At 41.3% G+C, this 27,753-nt stretch overlaps 2 protein-coding genes and 1 long non-coding RNA gene across 4 annotated transcripts in view; 2 read left to right on the top strand and 1 right to left on the bottom strand.

Annotated features, from left to right (window-relative positions):
* LINGO1 (leucine rich repeat and Ig domain containing 1) overlaps nt 1-27,753 on the bottom strand; it is a 443,400-nt gene that overhangs the window by 145,986 nt on the left and 269,661 nt on the right. The window lies entirely within an intron of this gene.
* On the top strand, nt 101-16,591 carry HMG20A (high mobility group 20A). Its single transcript, XM_061347702.1, has 9 exons — nt 101-193; nt 2,251-2,398; nt 3,798-4,013; nt 6,170-6,302; nt 6,673-6,704; nt 9,507-9,582; nt 10,198-10,413; nt 11,317-11,460; nt 13,781-16,591. Exons 1-8 carry the CDS (start codon nt 105-107, stop codon nt 11,451-11,453), a joined length of 1,047 nt encoding a protein of 348 aa, XP_061203686.1. The 5' UTR covers nt 101-104; the 3' UTR covers nt 11,454-11,460; nt 13,781-16,591.
* Nucleotides 24,149-27,753, top strand: part of LOC133209207 (uncharacterized) — a 119,350-nt gene continuing 115,745 nt past the window's right edge. Inside the window, exons 1-2 of one of the 2 annotated variants that reach the window (XR_009724634.1) lie at nt 24,149-25,493; nt 26,611-26,738. This is a non-coding gene — a long non-coding RNA (uncharacterized LOC133209207). The remainder of the gene's footprint in view (nt 25,494-26,610; nt 26,739-27,753) is intronic. The other variant, XR_009724635.1, reaches the window with a different exon arrangement.

Raw genomic sequence — 27,753 nt, forward strand, 5'->3', positions numbered from 1 at the left:
TATGGCCAGTGATATGTCATGATGTTTAAACTCAAGTGCTGCTGAAGGGAAACAGCAAGATAATAAACTTATAATTAACTTTTGGTTTTTTTTTTAGCAGAGGTATGGAGAACTTGGTGGCTGGCTCCAACCTTCCTCCTCTTTTTACAGATGAAGATGGGTCTAAGGAAGGTAGTGAAATTACTGTAACTGGGTAAGCAACTACTACTTTTTAACCTTCAGCTTAGAGATCCTATCTCCAGATTTGCTAGGGAAACTGTTTCAGTGGGAGGAGGGCATTCTAAGTAAGTGAAAAACCTCAACCAAACAAATAAACCCAACAAAAAGAAATCCAACAACACTCCCTTGACCTTGACAGAACAGCACAGCACTTTGTTTAGGAGAAACCAGGCCTCTGCTGAACTGATGGAAAGGATCACAAACTTTCCTTTAACATCTTATCTTTTAAATTTTGCTTCCCTAGAATTTCAGTCTTTAAGACAGGTTTAGGCAGCATCATGGGGCAGAGAGGGGAGGGTAAATCTGTTGGCTACAGTGATCCCTGCTAGATAAATTATTTCCATTAAAGATACAGTATTCATCACTGATCTCTCACTGAGGAAGTGATCTTTCATTTCTGTCAGACTGACTCTGCTTTTACAGACTGGGACAACGGCCTCTTCGAAACTCGCAATGACAAAAGGAGCTGTCTTTTAGGAATTCATGGGATTCTTGCTGTGTTTTGATTCTTGATGTTTCTTTTCTGTTCTGTAAAGCACCAAGCAATAACATTCAGACTTTGCAGGCGGGTAAAGCCTTGTAAAATGAATATAGACATGTTTACTTCAAGGAGGGCTGAATTCAGATTTACATATCTGGGACTTTAGACTTGCTGGTGCCAAATGAGAGATGCATGTTTAAATTAGGTTTGTGTTTAGGAGGTATTAAGGTGTTGAATGAGGTTTCATCAGCTTTTGCTGCAAATGGCTACACAACATTGAAGTTTTTCCTCTGTGTGTAGTTCAGAAAGCTTCCATGCTTCCCAAAATGTTCTTCAAACTGTAACAGTGATTCTGAGAGGCAGTATTGTTCCGTTTTCTGTTTGCCACTACCAGATGTAGTTAACTTAGAGGAGTACATCCATTTTGTTCCCTTTCTCCCTTCCTACTTGCTAGTAATAGGAACTCAATCTGATACCTGAAAGTCAGGCATGGCTCTCTCCAGTGCTTGTGTCTTTACCAGTAATTATGCCACGATTGCTGATTATAGTGAGTAATGAAAAAGCACTGTTCTCTCTATTGAAGACAAATTTTCCTGTAGGCATTCAAGCAACAATTCTGTTACTATATCTCAATTTTCTATAGCTGTACTGTACATAACAGGAATGATTATTTTGAATAGTCAAACTTTGGCATGCATGTAAGCAGCTGTAGATCTGAGTAAATGAGCCGGGTACACTAGAAGCAAATGCTTCTGTTCTAGTAATTTTCATAGAGGCAACTGGGCGAGGCCAAGTAATCTTTAGCCTGGCCTAAGAAGGGATTAGAATGAGAGTCCCAAAATCTCATGTGAATTTACTTAATGAATGAAACATTGAGAATGACTTTGGGGTTGTTGCCCCAAAATATGTGTTCATCTCTGCCTATATGTGCTCATCTCATCTTCAGAACTATTCCAGCATGCTTGCTTTTTGAGTTTTTTTTTTCTTCCAGACAACTTACCCTTTCCTGGAGTAAGGTTGATGGCTACAGCTCTTGCAGCAGAATCAAATAGCGCCCATTCAGGAGCCTGTTGGGAGCCAGTTGTGTTTGTGCTTTAAATACCCACATGTATCAGCATGAGATAATGTTGAATGATGTTCAGTCCAAAATCATACACAACTGCAATCCTCTAAGTGTATTTGTGGGGAAATAAATATTAAATGCATCCAGAGAGGTGTATGTTGGTAGAAGGTGGAATCATTCATTTTAAATTCCTTATGGTATTCTTCAAGAAGCATAGATTCATGCTTTCTGATTTCTGAGACAAAATAACACTTTAAAAATCAAACTGTCTTTTAAAGTCCACAGTAGCTATGATAGTTAAAGCAGTTGCTTGGATGGAACAGCCAGTTCTTCAAAAACTACTCAGATAGGGTGTTTTTTTTTCTTGCTAGTGTAAGAACTGAATATATTTGCAACATTTTTTGCATGTTTTAGATTAGGGAGGAAGTGATTTAGCAATGTGATGCTTAATTTTTGTATTTTCTTTTGCTGTTATGTGCTTTTCCAGACTAGCTCATTCTGAGAGTTCATTCACTGGTGGAACTTCACAGTCTGTGAATAACCCAGATTTGGTGGAGGATTTGTCACAGGTTCAGCAGCTGCAAAATGAGTCCTCTAATACTGCTGAAAACACTGAGCAGAAGCCTGAGGAGGAGGTGAGATGACATAATAGTGACTTCTCATTGAAGCAAAACCATGAAGTTCTGTCATTGCAGTTTGTCTTACCTACTCAGATGGTTTTGGATGGGATCACAAACTTTCATCCATTTACCATTTTCATCTTGTGATTCTCTCTAGTTTTCTCCTGTGCTGCACAACGGCACAGAGCCAGCCACACAGAAGCTGGCAGTCAATGTACAGAGAACAGCACACATGTCTCTAGCTTAGCCAGCAGCTCCACAGACTTGTGCTGCATTCAGGCTTTTTCTGAAGACTGAATACTCAACTCTCACAACCTACTTTATCTCTTGTGAATCGCAAGTGAGACCATTGTACTCTTCTGGGAGTAAATGATGCCTTTGAAAGTATTGTGCTTACTACTTTAGACTATACCTTGTATACAATCCTGCACTGATTATTTTTTTTTGGACTAAATCATGAAAGAGATAAAGTTTGATAAGAAAGTGGTTTTGGTGTGGTTTTTTTTAGTAGATGCATTTGATATTCCTCCTTGTTGTTTGTCTTCAGCTGCAAGGTCCTTGTTTAATTAAGGAATGAGTAAAATTCCAGAAAGGAAATTAAAACCAACATGATGGCAAGAACATGCTGATCTGGGGAGCGATTAGAAGTACTAAAATACTTGTATGTACACAGCATAAGAAAATAGCGTTGTCCAGAGATTGCTGTAGTAGCAGTATGAAGCCAAGAGGATGAGTGGTAATTATGTTATTCCTGTGAGCTCACAGTATGCTACAGGCAAATTTTATGATGTTCCCTCCTTTGGAGTTTGTTGATCTCTCTATTGGAGGTGATCAGTGAGAAAGAAAGCATACAAAATGGGTTAGAATAGAAAAGCTTGCATTACTGTCTTCTCACCCACACTTTTGGCACATAATGCACAAAGGCAAAAGCTGTGGAAGGGGCAAAATAGCTAGTTAACGGTTGTTAACTGATACACAGAATCTTGGCAAACATGAGAGAGGGAAATGACTTTGGGGGAGAGAATGGGAGAATAATCACAAAAAAATCCCCAACCAAACCCACAACCAACCAACTGACAAACCCAGTGTTTGCAGTTACATTAGCTGGGATGATAATTTCATGGGTTATTAATCCTGCTGGTTTTACAATAAGAAGTTGATGCAAATGTTGTTTTATTGTCCCTGTGGACCAGGAGATACTGCAAACAACTTAGAGCTTTTCACAGTGAGACTTTGGCTTTGCTTAGAGCAGCAAAGTCAGGGTTGCTCTAAAGGAAGATGAGAAAGTTATATCCACGGAGAGGATGTATTGCAGCAATTTACTCCTGATGAAAATGTTTGAGACATGAATATTTATTCCTTTTGGAGATTCTTTTTCTTCAATCTGAATTTTCTTCTGTTTTCATTTTTGCAGCAGCAGAGAACTAAACGAGGAGGTTGGGCCAAAGGGAGAAAGAGGAAGAAACCCCTTAGGGATACCAATGCCCCCAAATCCCCCCTCACAGGGTATGTGCGGTTCATGAATGAGCGTAGGGAGCAGCTTCGAGCGAAGAGGCCTGAAGTCCCTTTCCCAGAGATCACCAGGATGCTGGGCAATGAATGGAGTAAGCTGCCTCCTGAGGAGAAACGGGTACCATTAAACTCCCTTTTCCTTCATGGATTATGGTTACTGTTAAATGGGAACATTGTTGTTTAGTGAGGAAGTTAACGTAGGCTTTTGATTAAGGTTGTGTTTAGGGATATATTTCAAAATAAGGGGCATGTTTTCTCCAGAGTTCAAATAGTGAGCCCTGATAGGGCTATAGCACCTCATCCAGGTGTGACTGGAGGAGAGCTGTGTGCTCTAGATAGTGCCAGAATGTATTCAGAACAGGGGGGTTGCTCTAGTGAGACATCTCACAGTTTATGTGATTCATCTGGATGTAACTCTGTTGTACCTAATTGAAATACAGCTGAGACCTAGTAGTTTCCAAGGGCAAAGCCATTGGAAGGATGGAGCAGGCATTTATTCACTGTGGCTGAGGAGAACTTGGCAGGATTTCAGAGCTGTGTGAAGTATTTCTCAGTTTTGCTTATTTTCCAAACTCCTCAGTGTATATAAACATCTGGCGTCTTACTCTGAGACAAGCAGACTTGAAAGGACAGATTACTGAGGGAGGTGGCTAATGTGAGTGAACTTCTGTACAGTATTTTAAAGTAATGCTAGCCCTAGAAAGGAAGTTGGCAAGTGTATGGTGGATGGGTTAGCAAGAGTTATGTATTCAACTTTCTGCATACCCCAGGAAAAGGTGGTTTGGCTATTTTTCCCCATCTTTCAGTCAGAATGTGATGTCCTCTAATTGGGACGGCTGTGGCTTTCCGCACTGTCTGATCTGTGCATGAAGACCAAGGCAATGCTGGATCTGGCTACTCCTGGAGTGGATTTTGTTACTGCTAATGGTTGTCTTGCCGTCCATGCCTGCCTGCCAATTAGATTGGTACAGCAAAGCGGTAGCTAAAGCACAGTCTCACATTTCTCCTGTTCCAGTCCTGGAGTCTTGCTGCTTCCCTTTATATTTGGTGAGCATAGAACAGGTCAGTTGAGCTGACTGGGCTCACCAAATAATGAGTTTCTCCTAGAAAAAGTCCATTACTATAGTCATAAAGCAAATACCCTCATAGTCATCCTATTTCCCTGTATGGGGTAAAATCTAATGAGATGTAGAGATGTGCACTAGAAAACCTAAGTCATCTACTGACAGGTAGTGCAGCAGAGCTCTTTCTTCCTGATTAAAACCAGTCCATCCAAAACACAAGTTAAGGGGGTAAAAACTTGTGCTTTTAACTCTGTTACTGCGCTCTTTCAGCAGCACATTGCTAAAGCTGGAAAAGAAGAATTAATGTCTTACGGAAGAATACAGTGTCCAAAAGCAGTGCTTCACCAAATCTGCACCCAGTCCAGAACGTTAACAGTGTCCTTGGCAGGGTCAATTATGTGTGCTGTTAGGATGACTTAATGAAAATAAAAGGCATACCAGGTGACTGAGGTTCACTCTGATTTAATACTTACTGCCACTGAATTTTTAACTCATTGCAGGGAAACAAGGAAACAAGTGGGAAGGCAGCTTTTTTCTTGACAGGATCAGTGTTCTGACCACTCCTTAAATGGTGTTTAGTTCTCCAGTTAGGCTTATTCTGTTATGCAGATGTATGAAGTATCTTCAGGCTAGAAGAAAAAGTAATTACTTTCAACGTGGATGCATGTTGCCTAACTTGGTATCTCCTAGACTCTTGCATCTTTAATGCTACTCTTTTCCAATACCCATGCTGTTTTGTTCACCTCTCAGGTGGGCAAAGTGTGTGGTTGTAGAAATGCTTTTTGTTTGTGGGGCATCAAAACAATGTATTGGAACCCCACTGTTACAGATCTGAACCTTAAAGTATGACCTCTTAAGGTATTCTTGCTCGGTAGCACTTAATCCCAGCCACAGTTCTTAAGTATTTGGTCTATAATGTGTAGGTAATTCTCAGTTGAGTAGCTTGGTAGCAGGTTACTTACACCTCTAACAAAAATTAAAACAACCTTAGCAGGATAGTGATTTGAATTAAATAGAGAAAACAGGACACCAGAATATAGTGGTTTTATCCAGAACTCTTGTGTCTTTGCATGTGGCATACGTTCTCATTGTTTCTTCACTCCTTTCCTGTTTGCGTAGGTGAAATAGCACTTCATCCGACAAGTTGTTTTTCTTCCCTTCCTCCTGAAGGTGGGAAACTCCCTGAAACTCTTGGACTTTTCTGTTTCAGCGATACCTTGATGAAGCAGATAGAGATAAGGAGCGTTACATGCGGGAGCTGGAGCAGTATCAGAAGACTGAAGCCTACAAAGTCTTCAGCAGGAAAGCGCAGGACAGACAAAAAGGCAAATCACACAGACAAGGTATTGAATGGTACAAAACCGGGTGCCTACCTGGGGCAATAGAAGATTCCCAGTGAGTTATTTAGCCTGATATAGATTAAAGCCTTTGATTTAAAAGCTTGTTAAAAAGAGAATGTGTTCTTTCTGTGGCATTTGCATCAGCTGTGTATAAAGTATTAGATTTATGTAAATCCAACTGTATCTAGATTGTATTGAAGGATGAGCACTAAAGGCATCAAAATTAGACACAGTTTTTATGTGACTTATTAGGAAAGGTGCACAAGAGTCCTGTCTGTAACAGCTGTATAATTATGGTTGTATAACTGCTTGAATTATTTGGTTCTTGTTGTCTAAAATACAGTCTGCTTCTTGTTTGGTTTTAATTTTTCAGATGGAGCAAGACAGCCAGCCCATGATCATGAGGTAAACCTTTGCATTCTACCCTTGCACCAGTAGGCAGATTTTCAGATGCCAGAAGTTCCTAGTAAAGTCAATAAAAGCCAGTTTATGCCAGTTGAAAACCCTCATCAGAGGTTTAGAGTGTGAATTCTTCCTATGCAGCTTTTGATCAAAAGTTAGATACAACTGAGTACTTTTGTGCTCACAGTAGTATGATGAAAACTAAATTTAGTAAGTCCTGGGCAAGTACAAATGATAGAAGAGTAAGTGGGAGTGTAGGGTACCCTTAAAACATAGACGTGTTTTGTAATGCTAAATAAATCAATGGACATTTATCATTGGAGATTTCTGACTTGAATCTCCTGCCTCCCCCTTTGCAAATGGAAATATTGGAAAAGAGTAATGTCTGGAGATATGATGCCTATGCTTTAGCTGATGAGACATATCACAGTGCATCCTGGCTGACTATGGTATCTCTCCCCTTGAAGTGCTGAAGTTTTCTCCAGTTGTATTACTTAGGGCCACAGAGCTTTGTTCGTGGTTACCAATAAACTGCAAAGAAAAAGCAGTGAAGAAACTTGCTTATACACAGTCTCTTCACTTGAAAGCAATAGGCCTTTCTGAAAGATCCTTTTTTCTTTGTGAGACGTTTTGCCTCGGGAAAGCAATCAAGTTGCTTTATAATGTGTTTGTTACAATATCAGAAGGCTGGGTGTTGCTGAGAGGCAACTTCTGGTCTTGTCTTCTTCAAGGAAAATAAGTTTCACTTCCAGGAAGATGCTTTGGTAGCATGTTTTTTATAAGCTTTTTATTAACTCTTAAAGGAAGTACTTGCAGTAAGATTAATCTTTAGAACTACACGGTCCCCCAGATTTCTGATTCTATAGTCACTGAAGCAAAGTTTGCCTTTAATTATACAAAACCGAGTTACTGAAGTTGCAGGTTGACTGTGATGTTTACATAACCTTTAAGTGATACAGATGGCAGACTACAAATTCGGAGTCTCAGCTCTCATCCTGCTAACTCAAGCTGTATCATTGCTGAAATCTCACATCATAAATCCAGTTTAAAAGGTGTCCTCCATATGCTGTGGGGCTTTTAAGCTTCATCGGATAGTTATTACACAGTTGAGCTAGCAACATGTTAGGCTGGCATCCTCTTATGAAAGCCTGAGGTTTTGCTTAGCAGTTTTCACCTTTATATCACAAAATTCTACATGCTTATCACCTGATAGGCTTTCACATCTTCTCTGCAAGGGATTCAAGTGTTATAATCCTGCACAGGCAAGAAACAAGCAGAAAAGGTTTAGATTGCCTTTAGAAGTATATACTCAAGTTGTTATTGGAAGCAAGACTAAAGCCTTTTGTCTTGCTGGTTTCTGTTATCCACGTTGGCTGTTATCGTGCTTGTGATTAGGTACAATCTGATTAAATTACTTCTTGAGAATAAAAGAAAATAAGGTCAAAAAAACCTTTCCTTCTACCCTCGCTCCATTTAGGTGTTCATGATTACTTTCTGTGTATCAGTGTAGAACTAATTTTAAATACTGTGTATAGAGATGACCTCCAAAAAGAATTGCAATGAATAATTCAAATATTGTTCATAATAAAAAATAACAAAAGGATGAAGCTTGGGAAGGTGAGAGGAAACTTTTAATAGGCAAATATAGTTATTAAAAGCATGGAGACACTGTCTCAATGAGCTCATCTCTGGGCATGAAATCCTGATTTCATAAGTATGACACATAGCAATGTGCCCTTAGAACTACTGTCATCAGCAGTGCCCCAGCCATTATTCATTGTTCTCCATTGTTCTGTTATTGCTTCTTTCCTCACACAGTTTGATTCAGAGTAGGTTTAGCTTCATGCAGTCGGTTACACAACGTGTCACTGGCAAGATTTTAAGGGACACGCACACATGTGAAGGAGTTTAGGCACTGCCTGGTTGTATCTGCAACCTTTGAAGACAGGAAAATGGCTGCTGTAGTATGAGAACACAAGAAGAAAATCATTTACTCCGAGGATATATTTTTTGTTATGAAGTAGTGTATTTATTTTATCTGTTCCTTATGTTGTCTGCATGTAACCACACAAGGAAGGATGAACTTAAACCCCATCAAAATTTCAGCTTCCTCTCTACCACACTTCACCATGGCTCTAAGAATTTCAAGTCTGATTTGTTCTGAAACCTCCAAAGATCAACCTCAGTTTTAATAACCAGATGAGAATGCTATTATTGACACTCTGGGAGCATCCCAATCTTATTTCAGGCAAATGATAAAAACAGTAATTTTGGTTCTGTTTTGACTTGGGGGATGACAAAATGCTGTGCAACCTGAGCACCCTGGGCCTTTTCAATAGGAGGTAATCAAAACTTTATGATTGAGTGTTTTGATTGCCTCCTATTCAAAAAGTTTCATCTCGCTTTATCTCCTGATTGTTGATATTCTTGTCTAGACTATTTCAGCGTGTGTCAGTTGGTTGATGATGGAATGTTTTCCAGTGGAAAACAAAAATGAATTCAGGTAGTTTAAAACAGAATGATTCAGATACATAATGTCATTAGGGTGAAAGGGTATATTTTAGAATGTTATATTTCTTGAAAATGTTATTTGGTTATATCTTAAAAGCCAAACTTGTATCCTAAAAAGCTGAGACCTATCCTTTGGCCTTCCTTGCTAGGATCTGGAAGTGTCTTCCAGACAACCAGGTCTTTAGCTGCCTCAGTTTTTGGTCTTCCTTCTCTTTTTATTTTCTTGATCAAAGCAATTTCCTGCACTCCTGAAAACTATCATTATTTAGCTGTGTAATACTCTTTCTTTTGTAGAAAGAAGCAGATACAAAGGAGAGATCTGTTTTTGATATTCCAATCTTCACAGAAGAGTTCTTGAATCATAGTAAAGGTAAGTTAAACTTCTGCAGGGCCTTCTCTTTGCTTTTCCAAGGTTTTTGCCAGGTTCTGTGCAGCTCAGGAGTCCTTCCACTCTCCAATCTCAGCTCAAGTAATGACTTGAATACAGTTGATCAGTGTTTCTTATACTACCTTACCTCTGTAAAATGCCAATGGCTGCAAAAGCAATTTTCCTGGCTTTGTCTTCCAAAGCTATCCTTCTTGAGAATACTTCTGATGTTTAAGCTCCACTTGCTGTTATTCCAGCCAGTCTAAGCTGGATCTGCTGTTCTATAGGATTAAGAAATACTGAAGATGTAGCTAAGCTATGTCATACTGAATGTATTTGAAATCAGCCTTGCAGTCTCCCTGCCTAATCAATTGCCCTGTTCACTTCTACTCTGATGCTTTGAATGTCTTCTATTTTGTCTATCTCTATAAATGAAATAGTACTACTGTAGGCACTACCAGCACTCCATGATACGATGCTTTTTCACCTATAAGCCAAAACTGCACCATTTGTAGTTATCAGTTCAGCACTCCAGAACACTCAGCTTCATTGCCTACGAACCGTAGGTACTTGGTTCTATAGTTTTTTGACTACATGGGCATGGGTTGTTATTCACAGCACGAGAAGCTGAGCTGCGGCAGCTGCGTAAGTCCAACATGGAGTTTGAGGAGAGGAATGCTGCTCTGCAGAAGCATGTGGAGAGCATGCGTACTGCCGTGGAGAAACTGGAGGTGGATGTGATACAGGAGCGGAGCCGCAACACAGTCCTGCAGCAGCATCTCGAGACCTTACGCCAAGCACTCACAAGCAGCTTTGCTGGAGTTCCACTACCAGGTGAGACTCTGTTTCCCTTAGGACTGTCTGACGTGTTGAGTTTTACTTGTGATGTTTATACAGTGCTGTGAATTTACGATGTGTGGCCTGCTGGTGTAGTTCTATGGTCCTGGCTGTTCCTGAGCCTTAGTTGTATTAGAATCATAGAATGGTTTGGGTTGGAAAGGACCTTAAGATCATCCAGTTCCAACCCCCTGCCGTGGGTGAGGATGCCTCCCACTAAACCATGTCGCCCAAGGCTCTGTCCAGCCTGGCCTTGAACACTGCCAGAGGTGGAGCATTTACCACTTCTTTCAGCAGTCTATTCCAGTGCCTCAGCACCTTCACAGTAAAGAATTTCTTCCTTGTATCCAACCTGAACTTCCCCTGAACATTCCTATTAGGTAATGAAATCTGAACATTCATGAAGGGGAACGTTTAGTGTCAGTGATTTATTTCAACATGGCTTTTTTATTTTTTCTTCATACTTCTCTTGCTAATAAAGAGAGGCACATATTCAGTCATTGCTCTCCTTCACTTGCTTTGTGAAAATATTACTAAGTGGAAAAGATGGAACTTGTAAGTTCCTGGACTAAAAGAAGGCTGCATCTATATTGTCAGGTGCCAGGGAATCCACTTAGATATTATGAAAGCCCATCTGAAAGAGTTTGCTATAATCAACTGTGAGGCCCAAATCAAAGAAAATCATGCTTCATTAGTCCTGATGTCCTTGGAACTACTCGCTTTGTGGCGTTAGGCAAACATAGTCTTACAGAATCTGTCACGAGAGGTGGTCCATGGCAAAAACCACTTTCTATAACAGTTTCCATGTTGGAACAAATTGCCCTTAGCATAGTCTTAACTTTATGGAGCTGCTGCAGTCATCTGAATACTCTGTGGCTCATGTTACTGTGTTAACCATAGGTAGCGGGGAAACACCCACGATGGAAACTATTGACTCCTACATGAACAGGCTGCACAGTATTGTTATGGCTAACCCCCAGGAGAACGAGAACCTCATCGCCACGGTCCGGGATGTGGTGAACAGACTTGAACGCTAGTGACTGGGTAAGTGTTTGCTCTTACGCTGCTCGTTTGGCATCTGTTCTGTACCTCTGATGATGATTCTTGTGTCAATAATCATATTGTACAGTCAAAACGGTTGCTTCCTCAAAGCCCCAGCAGCAGGTTGACCTAATGAAAATCAAATGAGGTTGGAAATACCCATCAGTATTAAAGGGTTCTGAATTTCCCCTTAGCTCCAAGGTCTTTTGTATAAAGACATAAAGACCTGTTTGTCCCATTACTCATTGTACTCATGTAAGGTGAATAAGAATACTGGCAGAATGGTGAACAAGAAGAAGCAGAGTGACTGACTTAGAAGAGGATTCCTTCTTTGAGTAAGGATATCTGAACAATGCAATTAATTGTAGAATCTCATGGTCACAGAGAAATTCTGTTCGTCTCAAGAGCTTACAGGTGAACTCAACTCTGTTATAATCTGAAAATGCCCTACAACTGCCTGCTTTGTAGCACCTGTAGTAAAGCTCTTGTGGTTATGAAGGTTTAGATGGAAAGGAAGCACTGGTGTGTGGTTCAGGCAATATGTAGCATTTGCTGAGACCAATGGTCATGTGGCTTTACACATAGGTTATTACTGAGCTCATGATTCTGAATTTTTACTTCTGTTTAGCAGCTTGGAAAACTAATAGGGACTGAGTAGAAAAACAAAGCAACAAACAAATACCAGTCTTTCTGCATTACTGTGCTGCTTTGCAGTTCCCACATTACTTACTCCCCTACTTCCCCTGTGATGCACAGCACTAGACAGCCATTAGGAGTCTGCCTGCTTCTATTTTAACTATGTGCATACCTGCATTCTTGAGGCATTTATTATATAGAGATCTCTTGTACATGCCTTGACTAGTGCTTAGAAATGCAAATAAAGCTGTGTTGTGCCATCTGCAAGTATGAAGACAGGGCTTTTCATCCTTTCTGTGTCTGACCTTTTGTGGTACTCTGTAGAACAGTTAATTACACATTCCCCATTATAGTGTGGCTTAAGCTAAAAGATCATTGTCCTTCCAGAGGGTAGCCAGATGGAACGGGCTATAGTTCTAAGAGATGACTGAGCTCCCAGCAGAATAAAGAAGTGCCTTTACTGCTGCTATTTATGAAGGGAACAGCTTGTCGATCCAGGTCTGGGATTTTTCAGTAGCTCATCAACCTCCTCATTTTCGGATACTGTTTTCAATTAGCACTTGAGCTCAGAAGGAGAACTGGGGGATGGGAAGGTTTTACAGAACATGAGAGGGAAAGCAGTTTCTCATCAATCAGTTATTAGAAGGGTTTGCCAGGCCCTCAAGCAGATGTTTGTCCTTTAAGCACCTTGCCAGAAAAATTGTATCTCAAGGCTACTAAAACCTAGACTTTGGTTCCCATGTCAGGCAGATTCGTATTTCCTAAATGATGGACAGTGTCCATGTTCCTAAAAATGTAAATATTTTTTTCTTGGATAAACTGGATTCAGCTGTGATTTGTTTGGATAAAAGAATTCTTGCTTTAGGATTCTTCCTTCTGCTTTATAGTTGAAAATTAGGACTCAGTTCCCTTCTTCCCCCTCCCACCAATACCTTCCCTCTTTCCAGCAGCAAAACAGCATGAGGCAATTAAAAATGTGATTAATAATCACCTAGTTTCATTATATAAAGACATGCATGTAACTGGATATAATTGTTAAGTAATTCATAGGGCTATTAATTACAGGGATGTTCACTTGGCAGTGATTACATTTTGTGATAACATCTTAGAAGGGAGAAGGTTGGGCTTTAGTGGATGCAAACCTAGAGAAAAGTAGAATCCCTCTGGAAAAGAGGCAAGCTTTGGCTAGAAAGGTTCAGTTGGCATCCAGTGAACTGTACCAGCAGACTGTCTTCATTGTCCTGTTATTAACATGCTTATGAATAATATTAATTCACCTAAATATAATCTCTATCAACTAAATGGCCTGTTTGAGGTTGAGACATGTTTCAAATCAGTTTCATAGGAAAATATGTAGTACGATACTCTTGAAAACCCCTGTAGGTCACAGAACTGGGTGGCTTTTGGTGGCATAGTACATTGTCCTAATGTACTTAGTACAGTTCTTGCCTACTTGACTGTACCAGTGAATGCTTTTGGTTTCCTGTACTGCATGGTGAAGAGAACTTCTTTGTGCAAACAGTATATAGGGCAGAAGAGAAAGTTACACTTCTGTCTCCATAGCTTCTTTGCTGTGCTGCTTCATGTTGTGTTTTCAGATAAATCATCTAAGAACTAATGTCATGATGCCTGTTCAGTCCTGGCAGACTGAGGGCTTCTAACACTTATTTTTCTGTTTCATCTGCAGGTCTCATGCCCATGGGATGCTTTACAAATTTTTTTTTTGGCCAGTGTGGAATAAGAAGCCATGAGGGAAAGACATGGGGTGGGAGGCAGAACTGCAGGTTTGTCTGTGTGCCTGCCTTTGTGGTTTGTCAGTGAGACACAGATCTCAATGCATTAAAAGGTCTTAAGAAGCCACGGACACCACCCACTAAACGTTTGGAACTGTCCTCTGTGGAAGCATTTAAAGGCATGCAACTTTTGTGCAATCTCCAGTTTCTTCCTCCTTTTGCTGGGTGTGAGGGTGCATACACGTTTGTGAACTGGCTGGCTACAGAGATGGAATCTCACAGTTGGTGGAATGAAGTCAGCCTGTGTGTTGTAGTAATAACTTTGGTGTGTTATATTGCCTAATGTCTTCTGGTGTCTTGTTTTTTCCATGTTTATCCTATGGGATTACCTTCCTCCTGTTTACTTTCCTTCTTTTGCTCTTGTTACTTGCTACTTGCAGTACTGGACAGCAGCGCTTGTGTTCTCTGCTATAACAGGCAGTCTTTGGTGCCCACTGCCATGTCCTACCCTGCCTGTTAGGTTTATATAAGCTTTTCTAAAGCAGAATCCTGTTGTTTTTTTTTTGTGTTAGCTTGCAACTTCTGCAACATGTCTGTTCCCTGCTAGCTGTGGTTGATGCTTTTTGTGACTTGATTCTACTGTGAGATCGACTTCTCTTTCCCTTCTCTTCAGTCACCTCTCTTGCACATAAGCATCCTGCTCTTCTGTGAAGGTCTCCCGTTATCTCTTCAAAACGTTTGGTGGTGCGTTTTGCTACCACAAAGGTCAGTGGTAATCAAGATAGCAAGTGAAATGTTAGTAGTTCTCAGCAGGGAAAATAAGAACCTCCGTTTTAGACTAAAACCGCAAAGCTTGCCCTTGCTCTGATGTGTTGCTCAGCCTAATTTAATGTTACTGCCTTGTTTTTGAGAGAATGATCTCATGGTGAGAGTGGTATTCTATAAAAAGAGAAATGGGCAGAGGGATTGCTGGATTTTTTTTTCCCCCGAAATCGCAGTGCTGGGACACAATATGCCTGGGAGCAGCACATGTATTTTTGCATGAGTTATTAGAGTGGAGAAGGTTATTAGCAGCTAGGTCCACATAGCAGCCCTCAGAATTCTACATTACAGCCTGTAAGTGCTTTCACCTTTTAAAAGTAGAGCCTGTGGAGCCTATAGCATTCAGTGTATTATGTTCCAGTGTGGCCTAAATGGCCTTCACTGACATCAAGTAGAACTCTGCATGCTGCAGTCTGTAATCTTGCTGAGCTGTGCTGCACCTCCTATCAAAGGCACCCACTGTCTGCACTAACTTACTCAAATCATTCTCTGTCCTCTAGTTCCTGTCAAATTGTTAATTCAGACTTTGAGTGAGCACTTGTTGGACATCCCTGGGCTTTATGGTGGTGGTTGAAATGCTCGCTCTTCCACATGACAATCTCCTTGCTCCTCCTCAAGAAACCTTTAAGATGCCCTGTTGTGAATTGGAGGTTGCTTTCATTACTAGAGTGCGTTGCAGTCAGAGTCACTTTAACGTATCTGTAACACAAGTACCTGAAAATTAAAAAGCAATTCCTTCTTTTCCCATTCTCTACCCATGGACTTTGTGCTTGTCTGAAGCCATCCCAGGTCAACAGCTTGTATGTCCGGTCTCTGCTTGCTTATGGGTTTATTGCTGTAGCCCAGCAGCAAGGTTTTCCATGTAAATTCAAGTCTTCCATCAGGGAGGAAACTCCTTTCTCTTGTCTTCAGTCTCATTTTCAAGACTTCACAAAAGGAACCTCAATTTGCTGCATTGACCTCCCCTTTCCTTAGCATGGATGAGAAAGCAGATGTTGATGTGAATGTTTTTAATGGATTCTATAACAAATCTGGGGGGAGGGGGGGGGGGAAATCCTACTGGTTGTTAATGCCTCCAGAAGAAGCACCAACAACCTTCATCATCTCCTGTGTGTACCTTGTTTTCCAGAGTTGGTGATATTTGACTTCTGTTGAAGCAGCCAAAATGCACTGTGTAGCCAAAAGATGATTTACAAAATTCTGAAGCTCACTTTGTGGCATCTTACCTAATACTTGGTGTTGTATGCCATAAAGACTCCAGAAATAGCTATGTAATATGATAGTAGGATGCAATTCCAGGCTGTGACATACACATACTGTAAATAAGATACAGGTGGCTGCAGGCTGCCCCTGCTTACATAAATTCAGTGCAGCTATCAGCTTGTGGCATACCGCTAATGGATCATTGTGCTGAGTAGCATGCAAGTGTTATGGGATAGGAAATTTAAGGCAATAGTATTAGCTGGGAGCTGACAAATGTCTTACCTTTTCCCACCAGGAAGGAGGGGAGGTGATACCTGTCTTTTAAAGCATCTGTGGGAAGACTTTCAGTTCTTGCTCACCAGTGATGTGACAGATGATGTTTTGTCTCATTAAAAAGCTCTTATTTACATAGATTAACCCTATAAAAATGGATTTTTGTCTTTCCAGTGTTTTCTGAGTGTCACTTCAGTTTACATTTGTCAGTGTTGGCTGATTACAAAAGGTAAAATATGAAGTGGGTATCAAGGAGGGGAATGGGATAAAATGCTGTTGTCACTTAAAACAGTGGTAAGAGCAATATATCAAACCAGAATCCATTTGCTGGACTAATGTGTTTGTAATTGTTGAGATGCCAAGTTTTCTGTACAATGTTTTTGTAATTAAACTTTGGAGCTCCTTTGTTTTTAAGAAGTTGATGTGCTTGTTTGACACTTGCTTCATTAAAATTGTTCAACACTGAATCCATTCTGATTCAATTCTAACTGCATTTTCATGAAAGAATTATTAGCAGTGTTGCTCTTCTGTCTGAGAGGTTTTGGCAATTCCATGTTAATCTTTGAAAGGAAGTAGCATGCCCTTTTCCCCCTCCATCCGAAGGTCATCTCCCTCTGAACAAGCTAAAGGAAACAGTTAATTATTTATAGTGATGAAAATGTCATAGATCAGTGGTTATAGCTAATTGTTATCTGGGCACTTCCTGTCATCTTTGTTCCCCAACTTGAGTAGCTTTAAAACTGTCATGAGTGACTCTCCTTCCGTCAGCCCATGTTAGACATCTTTGCCTTTCTTTGTCCTCCCTCATTTCCCACCACCATATTTATTTTCTCTTCCTGTAAGAACCTTCTGTACCATATTCATTCCCCTTACTTGGTTTTGCTTTTCCCAGCTGGGTTTTTATCATGCATCTTCCCTTCTGGTTGCTGAGTATGGAGTCAAACTGTAGCCTCGTGAAATCTCTGCTTTGCTGTAGATCCTCTGGAGAGGAGTTTGGATGACTTCTGCCTGCACTGGTGCTCTTTCTGAGGTCACACTGCTGTAAGCAACCATGTCTTTATGTTACGTTATGTTCCATCTCATTATTTTGGTTGCCATATTAATGCCTGCTCTTTCTGTATAGCAACAGACTTGGTTCAGATCCTGTCTGCTCTCTAGGACTGCATATTTGGATTTACTTTGGAGTGCTTTGGAGATTTTGTAAAACACCAATTACAAAATGATGGAAGTATAAAACCCAGAAGGAATGTAAGGAAATCCCCCATAGGAGAATAGCTGCCATGGCTAGTCCAGAGTTGGAGAAGGTAATAGCAAAGCAGGTGTTTACGTGGAGGAAAAAGTAAGAGCAAAGCAGCAGTAAGTTCATTATCAGACAGAGCTCTAGTTCCTTTTGAAGCTGCGGTGCTGTTCATGGCATCAGGAGCAGATGGTGATCCATCATGCTCAATTGAAGGCAGTGTAGTGTAATATTTCCGCTGGTTTTTCCTGTTAGTTCCCCCCTGTTTACTCTGCTGCTGGTCAATTCGACTGATGATTAATCATCATTTAAGGGAAGTTGGGGGGGGTTGAGGGCTCTTTTAAGAGGAAGAGATCACTTCCTCTTTCCTCAGGCAAGTTCCTGTTGATAATGTATTTGGAATCTGAAATTAGGTCTTTTTTTGACTTTTTGCCTCAGTTCATTGTATCCTTCAAGTCAGGAGTACTCTGGGGCCTGTCCTCTACTTCTACCATAGAACTTCTTGCTTGTGAACCGTGAACAGTTTCTTTCCCATAATATTAAGGTTTTGGGGTTTTTTTACTTTTTAAACTTTGTCTTTTTTAATATATTCATGATTTTCCGTCTTCATTGCACAATCTTTGGATTTTGTATGTATGGTACCATTTCTGTATGTGGTGAAGTATCCACATCTATTACATAATGCAAGGAAGAACAGAAACTGATTTATGGGTTGTGTTAATAAACCTGTAATTCTTATGCTGTGGGGGTTTTGGTATTTTATCATTTAATGTGCACACGCTGATGGCTTGTGTTTCTGAAGATACAAAAATGGGAATTTGTAGGTCTATAGGTTGAAACCTGGCTGAAGGTTTGTGAAGCTGACGTCTGTATTAGTGGCAAATGGAGACCTGTGCAATGCAAGCTTTTGAATGTTTGAACCAAAACAGTAACCAGCAAATGCAGGTAAGAGATTTCTAAGCTTGGTTTTGGAAGACGTGAAAACATCTGGCTTCCTACTCTGAAGTCTAACATAGAGAAAGACCTTAGAGAAGAGAGGTGTGATGCTGATAGCAGATACCACTGAACTATGGCTCCTGTGTGAGCTTCACTTCAGCTGCGTTGGGTGGGAGATAGGATGAATGATCTACTGTTTGCTCATTTTCCATCTTTGACTTCCATTTAACCCCAGTGTGAGGAGAAATGCAACACGGGTTTATTGTGTCTTTGTCTATTTGTAGCTACTACGCGGTGTTTAGACAGTTTTGTAGCTTTGAACATCAGTGTTTATGTTAAACTATCCAGATTTCATTTGCATTTTTTATTTGAACGATGGAGAATGTGAGCAGGATCCTCTTCCAGATGTACTATCGTGTATTTGAGTATTGTTAGCATCAATATTAAAACAATTTGTTAGAATGCATTCTTTATGTGCTTGTCTGCTCAGGCCTGGCAACAGTTCTCTGGTGCTGATTCACCCTGGCCATGGAGGTGTCCCTGTGCTTATGCTGGTACAGTGTGGTTGAAAAATCAGATTAAATCATAATGGTGTGTATGTTATTGATTCAAGTTGTTCTAAGAAGTGGATTCTAAGATCTTCTGGTTTCTCTTCTCCTGTTGATGAAATGGTTTGTCTCCTGAGGTTGTTGAATTCTACTGTTTAAAGGTCTGTAGCTCTGGTCACTCATGCTCTGGAGGGTGGAAGGCATATCTCGCCTTTCCCTACAAGTATGTCTCTACTCAAGCCCATCCAATCTTTTTGTTTGTAAACTTGGATTCTGTATACTTAGGTATAAAGACGTTTGCCTGTTCAGCTCCTTTGCTGCTAGATACCCATCTGGCTTCCGTGAATTGAGAACTACGATACGTGAACTCAATACCTGCCTGTCTGGGAATCAGGAAGAGGTCTAGTTTTCATTCTGGAGTAGTAGTGCCATGGAATTTCAATCTCATAGCAGCAGTTTGTTTTATTAATTCTGTTCCAGGATTAGCCAGAAGTGAATTCCCTCATTTTGTTCCCTCACTTTGCTTAAGCCCAGGACACTTGCAGAGAAGGTCTGCACCTTCTGAAGGTGCAGCAGACACCAAGCTGAAGGTCTCAGCCTATAAACATACTGCTTCAACTCCTCACCCCTCAAAATGGATGTCAACAACTGCAATAGTATCCTGATTCTTCTCCGAGGAAGTTTTTTTTTCCTCTATGACACTTCAAATTCCTGCCCAAGTTGTTTCTGTTTCTTTAATACTGGAGGAAGAGAAGTAAACAGTTTGGACTAGGGCAAGAGATGCAGGAAGTTTATCTGCTGCAAGCCAGCAGGATGGCAGTGGCCAGGAGAGTGAGAAGCTCTGGAAAATTCATCTAATGCCTTTCCTAGAAAGGCCTGTGGCACTTTGAGCATGAATGCTGTATATGCTCTGGAGCAACAGTGCACATGCTTTTTTTCTGGTATGTAACTATGGGTTATGGAGAGTGTTGACTTTGTCCTCAGAAGCCTTCTGTCCTCTTAAATACTTGTGCAGAAGCAGAGCATCTGCTCCTTTAGAACTGTAGCTGTATACTGGCTTTCGAGCAGATGCTGTGAGCTTGAGATGCAGAAGGGGAGAGGGTCACTTTGTTCTGCTTACTAATAATGCGTGGCTCTGACACGTGTAAATGCACCGAGTCAAATTCAGTTTACAGCTTAGTTTTTCTGCTAAAGGTGAGTAAGAATTACCTCCTACCCTCATTCCTTCCCAAATCAGTTGAAGGACTTTGTAGGTTAAGGACAGCAGAAGTGAGAGGATAGAGGAGTAGAATTTGCAGAATCTTGAGGTTAACGTTCACCTGCTGCCAGTATGTAAATGGTTGAGGCTTTAACTTCAGTAAGTTTGGATTCAGACCTATAAATTCAATATGTTTTTGAAGGGCTTTTGAGTAGAAAAAGTAGGAGATGTGAAAATGGAATTCCAGTTGCACTCTAGTTTCAGGACTTCGCAGTTAACGTGGTAAAGGTTCATTTACGGACGTCTGGAATCTCTGTCCACGTAAGGCAAAGAACCCATTTTCTACTGGGGGAAGCAGTGCCCTCTAATGATAGATCTTGGTATCTCAAAATGAGAATGAAAAGCCGGTTGTGGGAGCCAGAGCCAGAGAGCTGCGTGTGGAAACTTCGTTCCTGGCTTTGTTGCAGGCAGATGGTGGTTTCGTGGGGCTTTGTGGTGGGTTTTTTAATTATTATTTCATTTCTTTGTTTCATGCAGATGCATTTTCCTTCTGCTGTGCTTTGAGGGCTGGTCGGGGCGGAAGTGGTACAGCAAGTATTGTGTTACAAAGGAAATGCTGGTAGGGCAAATAAACCATGAACTCAGTTTGCATGTCTTTGAACTTGTCATTCTGACAGCAAGGAATGGCTGTGATAAAGGTTTCTAGTTGGCTGAAGCTGCTTCTGTGTGTTGGCTGATACGTCAAATCAGCACAGCTGACTTCTCTAGCTTCCTAACTAGCAGGAGCTGTAATACATAAATCCATGTAATGGAAGCTTTGCAACTGTTGGTATTTACATAGCACTGTGTCTTTGCAGGGCTGGTTTTCATTCTGGGAGCCTGCAACAGCCTCACACTCCCAACAGCACTGCCAGCTCTCTGGAGCTAGAGCATATACAGCGTGGTGGTAGCTGTTTTACTATGATCTTACTCCAGCCAAAGCACCCCTGCCCAACTGTGAGCTTCATGAACTCATTGAAGTGGTAGAAAACTGCCCAGCTTTTCTTCTTGATGAAAGTTTTGTGTATTCTGTGAATCATGTGGAGGTCTGGCAAGCACCAGCTTTGTGCTAAATAAGCAGAGGATCAGAGGAGAGAGGAGAGAAGCAGGAAGTCCTTTCTGGAGGTATCTTATGTGCATTTTGGCTCATTATTTCACGAAACTGTACCCTGAAATGATGTTGGGAGCACAGGCTATAGAGAACCATCCTCTTTTCAGCATCTGAAGTTGTCAGTAAATACATGACAATCTAAATCCAGCTCCCTATTCCATGCTGTTGCCCTTACTTGTCCTGCCTGCCTTTCCCTCTCTTGCCCTCTTCCCTTGTGCTAAGCTGCTTGTGCTTAAAATTGACCAAGTGCATCCGCCAGCAAAGATTTTTCCTATGGAGAGCGTTGTTTCTCAGTGGATGTCGCTGGAGAGGCAGTGAGTTTGGAGGGTGCCTACAACTGCTGCAATTGAAACGTTCAGGAAAGGCAGAACCACGGAAATCAGTGTTTAAAATTATCTTGTCTTCTGTGAAATGGGGGCAACAAATCAACCCAGCAGCTGCCATTCTCTCTGGTACCCGTTTCCAAGCCAGGTACTGATAAAACAACGTGAAGGTATAAAATCAAAGACTGTTTCATCTGGGATGGGGAGGGGGCAGGGGAGAAGATGATGTTATTGATAAAAGCAAATACACAAAATAACAAATTCCTGGCTTTTACCCTTGGGATATGTTCAATTGTAGAAAGAGTGTTTATGGAAGAATATATTGTGCTGTTTAAGCATGCTTCAAAGAACATCTCCTTTCTTACCTTGTAGAAATTCCTCCTAATGGAATTCACTCCCAAGCATCCAGACATCTCAGGGTTTTTCTTTTCTTTTCCTTTTTTAGACCATAAGTCAGTAGAACTGATGTATATTACCCATGGGCCAGTTTGTAGAGGGGTAGCTTAATCTGGGCACGTCCTTACCTTCAATTGCAAGTCTGTTGTATTTAATGGGGTGTTAACTCAGTTTATTCTCTGGGATTTGTGCAGTAATTTTATTGCCTGCAAAAGGAGCAATTTGAAGCCAGATGAAGTATAGGTATACTCTGTAACATACCTGCTTAGCTTGGCAATGATGCCTGGACATGCTTGCCTTATTCTGGTATTTGTATTTTCTCATCACATCTCTTGCATCTCTTTTTCTGGCAGTCCTGCTGTGAGTCTGAGGGTTGTATCTCTATGTACTGCATCTGGTCTGTTTGCAAATCTAATAGCCCATCTTGGACTAATGCAGACCTTTTATTTCTGCAGGCTTTCATGGGCATAAGCACAGGCAGGATTTGGTCTTTACGTCCTCCTCAATATATTCTAGCTCTGACTTGATTTTTGTCCCTGCTCACCTTCAGTCCTGTCCTCCCCTGTGACTGTTAACTAGAGCTGGAGTCTGCTCTTTGGCTCGCATGGAGTTATTCATTTGGTGCTTTCTCCATCTCTCTGAATCCTTTTGACATTGCAGAAATTTCCATTTCTCGTGTGACTGCAGAAGGAATTCCGAGATCCTTTTCAGGAAGCAGTTGTTACACAGATGCAGTTTTGCTTTGGTACCAACCAGCAGTACCGAGTGGCACACAGTATTTCATAGACAATTACTGGCGAGGCATTAAATTTTTCAGTTACACTGTGCTGTAGACTACCATCTACCGAGGCTTACCACACTCTGGGTTTATTATTCCCATCTTGTTTTGTCCTGATTCAGTCCCATACAACGAGAAAAGATGTGTCAAATGTTGTTGGCAATGCAGACAAGCATAGCGATGGACTCTGAAGTCAGCTTGTACTAATAAGGCTATTTGGTAGTTGAGTTCAGTGATGTTGTAGCAGAACCGACAGTGAATTACAGCCCAAGACAGTCATAATGAAATAGGTCCCTGTAATGCTGAGGCACCAACAGAGCAAAGACAGAGGGGAAATCAAAGACAAAGAACAAAAATCAATTTAAAGTTGACTGACTATGCAATGTGGCAGAGTTTTAAAAAGACTTTGCTGGGATGCAGCTGTTCTGTAGAGGAATGGCATGGATCAGCATCCGTGCCTCAGGACAAAGCTGAATTGTTCAGTCCTCTTCCATTGGTGGTCTTACAACTTCCTAGTGATAAAAGCATAGACAACAGTTTCATGAACATTAAAAACCATTTCTCTAGGCAGTATGTGTTTAATGTGAATGAGACACACAATGTCACCTCTGTTGAACTGTGAATGCCTGAAAGCATCCTGTGCTGTTTATGGTTGTTATAGAGGACAGACAGCACTAAACTCATCAGAAACTCTCCTGGAACACACCAGTGCCCTGAACTTATATGAAGTATCAGGTTTGTTTGTCACAGTGCAGTTTTGTTGTCATATGGCTTTGACATTTTTAATCTAGTAGTAGATACTTGACAACTAGACCAACTGTTCCATAGAGCCAAAGCTTCCAAGGAAAGCCTTGAAAGTCATGAAAACTTGGTCACAGGATTTGCTGGAGCCAGGATTTCATCTGCAGTCTTCAGCAGTTGTAGATGTGGTTATGGATTATCAGCCTGTGGGGAAGCTGAAACTGGCTCTGCAGCTTTTCCTGGGCTCATCCAGTATCTCCCGTCCTGCAACAGGGCTTCACAGAGGAATCTGCATGGGGTTCCTCAAGAAAAAAAATCAAAGAGGAACTCCTGCAACGCATTACAAGTCTGTGAAAGCCTGTAAGTCTTCAGCTAAAATAGCAATGCTCTTTCACATATAATGGGGTCACTGTTTCTCTGCTGTGTTTCTCACGTTATTGATACTTACTAGCAGGATTCCAATTTGATGATAAAATATCAGCACTTTAAAATCCTAGCTATGAGAGAGTTTCAAATGACAAAAATATCAGTCCTGTCACTTAAAGAAACACTTCTGTTTTTTCCATTGCTGTGGCTACTTTTTCTTAACGATAGGAAATGTCAATCCAATTGTGAGGCTCTCTAGTAGTAAATTCCTTCAATTCAGTGTCCCGCTATGCTTTTTCACATCACAGGAGATCTGTTGAGAGAAAGGTATCCTCAGGGTGAGGTGGAAGGGCTGAGCCTCCGTCCAGATCATCTGGGTCCAGTGTCCAGGCTCCGAGGCAGACTTTGTGTGTGACATACTATTTCTGTCTCATGGTCTGGTCAACCTATTAGCAAAAGATACTTGGATACTTCAGTGATGGGGATGATAAAAGATGTAGATGGTTCTTGGGCATGTCATTCATTTTTCTCTGCTTCAGATCTTCACTGTGCAAATGAAAAGAGTAAACATCATTCATTTAGACAGAGCGCTGCCTGAACAAGGGGCTGTCTGAGCCTACGTGCCATCAGTGTCCAGGAAATAGCACTGTGATCTGAATCTGTAGGCAGTGTTCTGTTATATCATCTACCTCCAATGAGAGTTTTGCATACAGTTAAGAGATTAGAGATTGGAAATGGTGATTTCTTGCTTGCTTTTTTATTATCATTTCAGGGAGACTTGTGATATGTTTTTTCTCTTTGAGATGTGCCGCCTAAGAGAGCAAATATTGCAGCTGAATCTCGTTTTCATTATTCTGTCTCAAGCTCTGGCCTTTAAGAACGCAAGCAGACATGGTATCTGTACAAGGAGGTGGCAGAGGTCTTGTGTAGTCTTCTCAAAACAGTCCTTTTCTTTGCATGGTGTAGCAGTCAGAAAATGCATCAGGAAAGTAGAGATAAAAGAGAATGAATGACATGAGTGAGTGCAGGAGCCAGAAATAACCTTGTGACTTGGCTTGTTCACCCAGCCCAAAATTACCAGTATAATGAAAGTGTGGGGTTGAGCCATCTTTAAGTGTAGTATAAAGATTTAGTCTGCCTGGACATACATTTGTCAAAACACTTAATTGTGGTGTGGGTGCATTAGTAAAATGAAATGATGCCGTATTAAAATCAGTATCCATACAGTCTTGCATAATTTAACTGTATCAGGTTAGAAAGGGATTTTTTAGCATATCAATGAGCCCTGGCTGGCTTTATTGTCTACAGAGACTGCATAGTAAATAATACATTACCAACGATGTGTTTCTCAGGATCCTAAATTCACCACTCTCCACAATCTCTTATCTTTTCTTCACTGGACTACTTAGTCTCTTCTGAGCTGCAGTCCTGCTCCTCATTCTGGTCAGGTTGAAGCACATTTCCATTGCTTTGTTGGAGGTTAAGAGCAAAGGTCAGGCTGCTACAAGGGGTTTAACTGGGGAGCGTGAATATTGAGCCCTCTTTCAGCTAAGGGAAGAGTTGCACTGCCAGGAAACTCACATTGTGATTAGGAGCTGGTCATCATCATGCTGGGAGGATGGAGCTGTGTACAGAAGAAAACTAGTCAGTCAGAATGGTCTTTGCCCATCTTTTCTACATAAGGGGGAAGTCACAGGTGAGAAATCTCATTTTATTGACCCAATCTGAAGTTGGGAGGGCAAAACAGGATAAACCAGGTCAGGTTTAGGCTTCACTGGTAGCTCTAGAGCTGGCTCAGTTGCTGCCTGTGAGGGAAAGGTTACTGTCAGCACCAGATCTCCCAAGAGACATTGTTTGCTGAGCTTCTGTGATGAGAAGTTTCAGAGCTAGTGTCAGTCTGGATGGTTCATTAGTTTAAATGTCTGGGTTTGGGAGGTATGTTCTCAAGCAAAGGCTTCTAAATATAAAATAGTCCTGTGAAGTTTTCATCTTATGAATATTCACTTGTTGAATTTACATCTTGTTTTTTATCTCTGAGCTGCTAGAACAGAGCCTTCCACAGAGGACAGCCCTCCCATCTGGCTGCATAAACTCTGATGGAAAGATGTTGCAAACCCAGTCCCTTGTTTAATATGTCTGCACCCTTCAGTTGGTTTCTTTCAGAGCACTTTGAAGACGCAGCCATTGAGACATGCAAGCTCTAGTAAACTAGGACTTGAGCAGAGTTTTGGTCTGTACACCCTTGAATGTGTTGACTGAAGTGGTGGAGGCGCAGGTGGAACTTGAGAGACCGAGGTTATTTGGGAAGCTGTTCTCAGCACAGAAAGTTCTCGGTGAACTTGGGAGAGAATAAATACATCCTTCACATGCTTGTTGGGCATCTGGAGTGTGATGCTTAGGAACTACAGGGAGGACTATCTGTTAGGGTGGAGGGTTGTGACTAGAGCTTGCAGAGGTACCTGGCTTCGCTTATCTAGACATGCTTACTGTGGCTGATGACCTGGGAGCATTAGCTATTGCTGTCAGTCCTCTGCTTTTGTATGTGCTGCCATGAGTTTGAAAAAGAATGAAACACGTAAATAAGGGTATGCGTTCTTCACATCCTCCCTCCCAACCCTCTTGGATGCTTGATTGCTTCTAGGCAGAGGGGTTTGTTAGACTGTTCTCATTTACTTTTCTTTCAGCTGTGTATCAAGTTATTTTGTGATCCAGCTTCATGTGGTGGCTAATGGAAGAGAATCGATGCAATTGCTCCAAATAAAGGCTTTTAGCCACTAGATTCTAATTAAAGCAACCTTTTTTTTTCTTTTCAGAGAAGAAAAAAAAGTACCCTTCAAAAAGCTACACTGTCTTTGTATCAGCTGAATACATATGCAATAATTTGCCAGCCTGATGGAGACAGGAGTTGAAATATACTTGGAGCAGTTATGTTCAACCAGATGTACGTGCTGGCACTACCTGGAGCTTATTTCTCCCACAAGGTGATATTTCTACCATGTAATCTTGCTGCTTCCTGCTGTAGGCAGTATTAGGGAGAATGTGTCAGAAAATTTAGTCAAAATGGCTTGCTTTCAGGAAATTCCATTTCAGTTATGCCCGTGGGGAAAGACTGCATAGATTTAGGTGAAAATTCATAGTTCTTGGGTTTGACCAGTTACAGGGGCAAGTCCACACGCCTGATTGCAGGAGCACTTGCATTTACAAATCCTACCCTCAGGTTCTCTAGGGAGATGGTTTCTTTCATCTTGCCTGCTGCTACCATGTGCTTAGTTGTTCAAGCAGGGATGGAGGAGAGGAGCTTTTCCTAGTGGGAAAAAAACACCACACCTATAAAGATGATTATTAAAACTAAGCAGTTAAATTTCATATGTATGGCAGGTTCTTAGTGTGCAGGTGCAGCCATGAAAACAGTGGGAAGGGTCTGCACTGTAGTTGAGGAGCTGTCCTGCCTTGGTGTGGGACAAAGTGCTTGTTGGATAGATTGGGTCTAAACTGGTGGTGATGTTAGGGGGGAATTGCCTTATCTCTAAACCTCGTTTCCCTTCCAAATGGACCTGTACCCTCAGGCTGAGAAATCAGTGCTCAGGAGAACAGAATCATCACAAATGCAGCTTCCAAGTGCCAGGAGCATTAGTGAAAAAAGCAACCCCCAACTTCCTTCTGTATTAGTGAATCTATTTACAAGTCTTACCAAGGTAACTCAGTGCCTGACACAGCCATCCCCAGGAGGAGAGGGTGATGGGGTGAATGAATTGCTGCTAATACCTACTAGCCTCCAGACTTGGTGAAAAGATGTGGTGGATAAGTGTGCAGGAGGCTCAGTACATGAGAACCTCTGATTTTCTTCCCTCTGTAACTGTCCCTGTGCTTCAGAACAGCTCTTCATAATTCCTTTCCTTTACTGTCCTTAAGACCAAACAGCCTCTTACTCCCCACCTGAAGCATTTCGGCTCTGT

The sequence above is a fragment of the Neopsephotus bourkii genome, unplaced genomic scaffold (assembly GCF_033783945.1).
Source record: "Neopsephotus bourkii isolate Nb327-2 ecotype Australia unplaced genomic scaffold, CSIRO-AGI_Nbou_v1 NB_318, whole genome shotgun sequence".
NCBI classification, from domain to species: domain Eukaryota; kingdom Metazoa; phylum Chordata; class Aves; order Psittaciformes; family Psittacidae; genus Neopsephotus; species Neopsephotus bourkii.

Excerpts from the sequence above, each read along its gene's own strand:
- HMG20A (XM_061347702.1), top strand. The coding sequence starts at position 105 with ATGGAGAACTTGGTGGCTGGCTCCAACCTTCCTCCTCTTTTTACAGAT. Across the intron at positions 9,583-10,197 it reads GTTCTTGAATCATAGTAAAG|CACGAGAAGCTGAGCTGCGG; the intron begins GTAAGTTAAACT and ends TGTTATTCACAG. Across the intron at positions 10,414-11,316 it reads TGCTGGAGTTCCACTACCAG|GTAGCGGGGAAACACCCACG; the intron begins GTGAGACTCTGT and ends TGTTAACCATAG.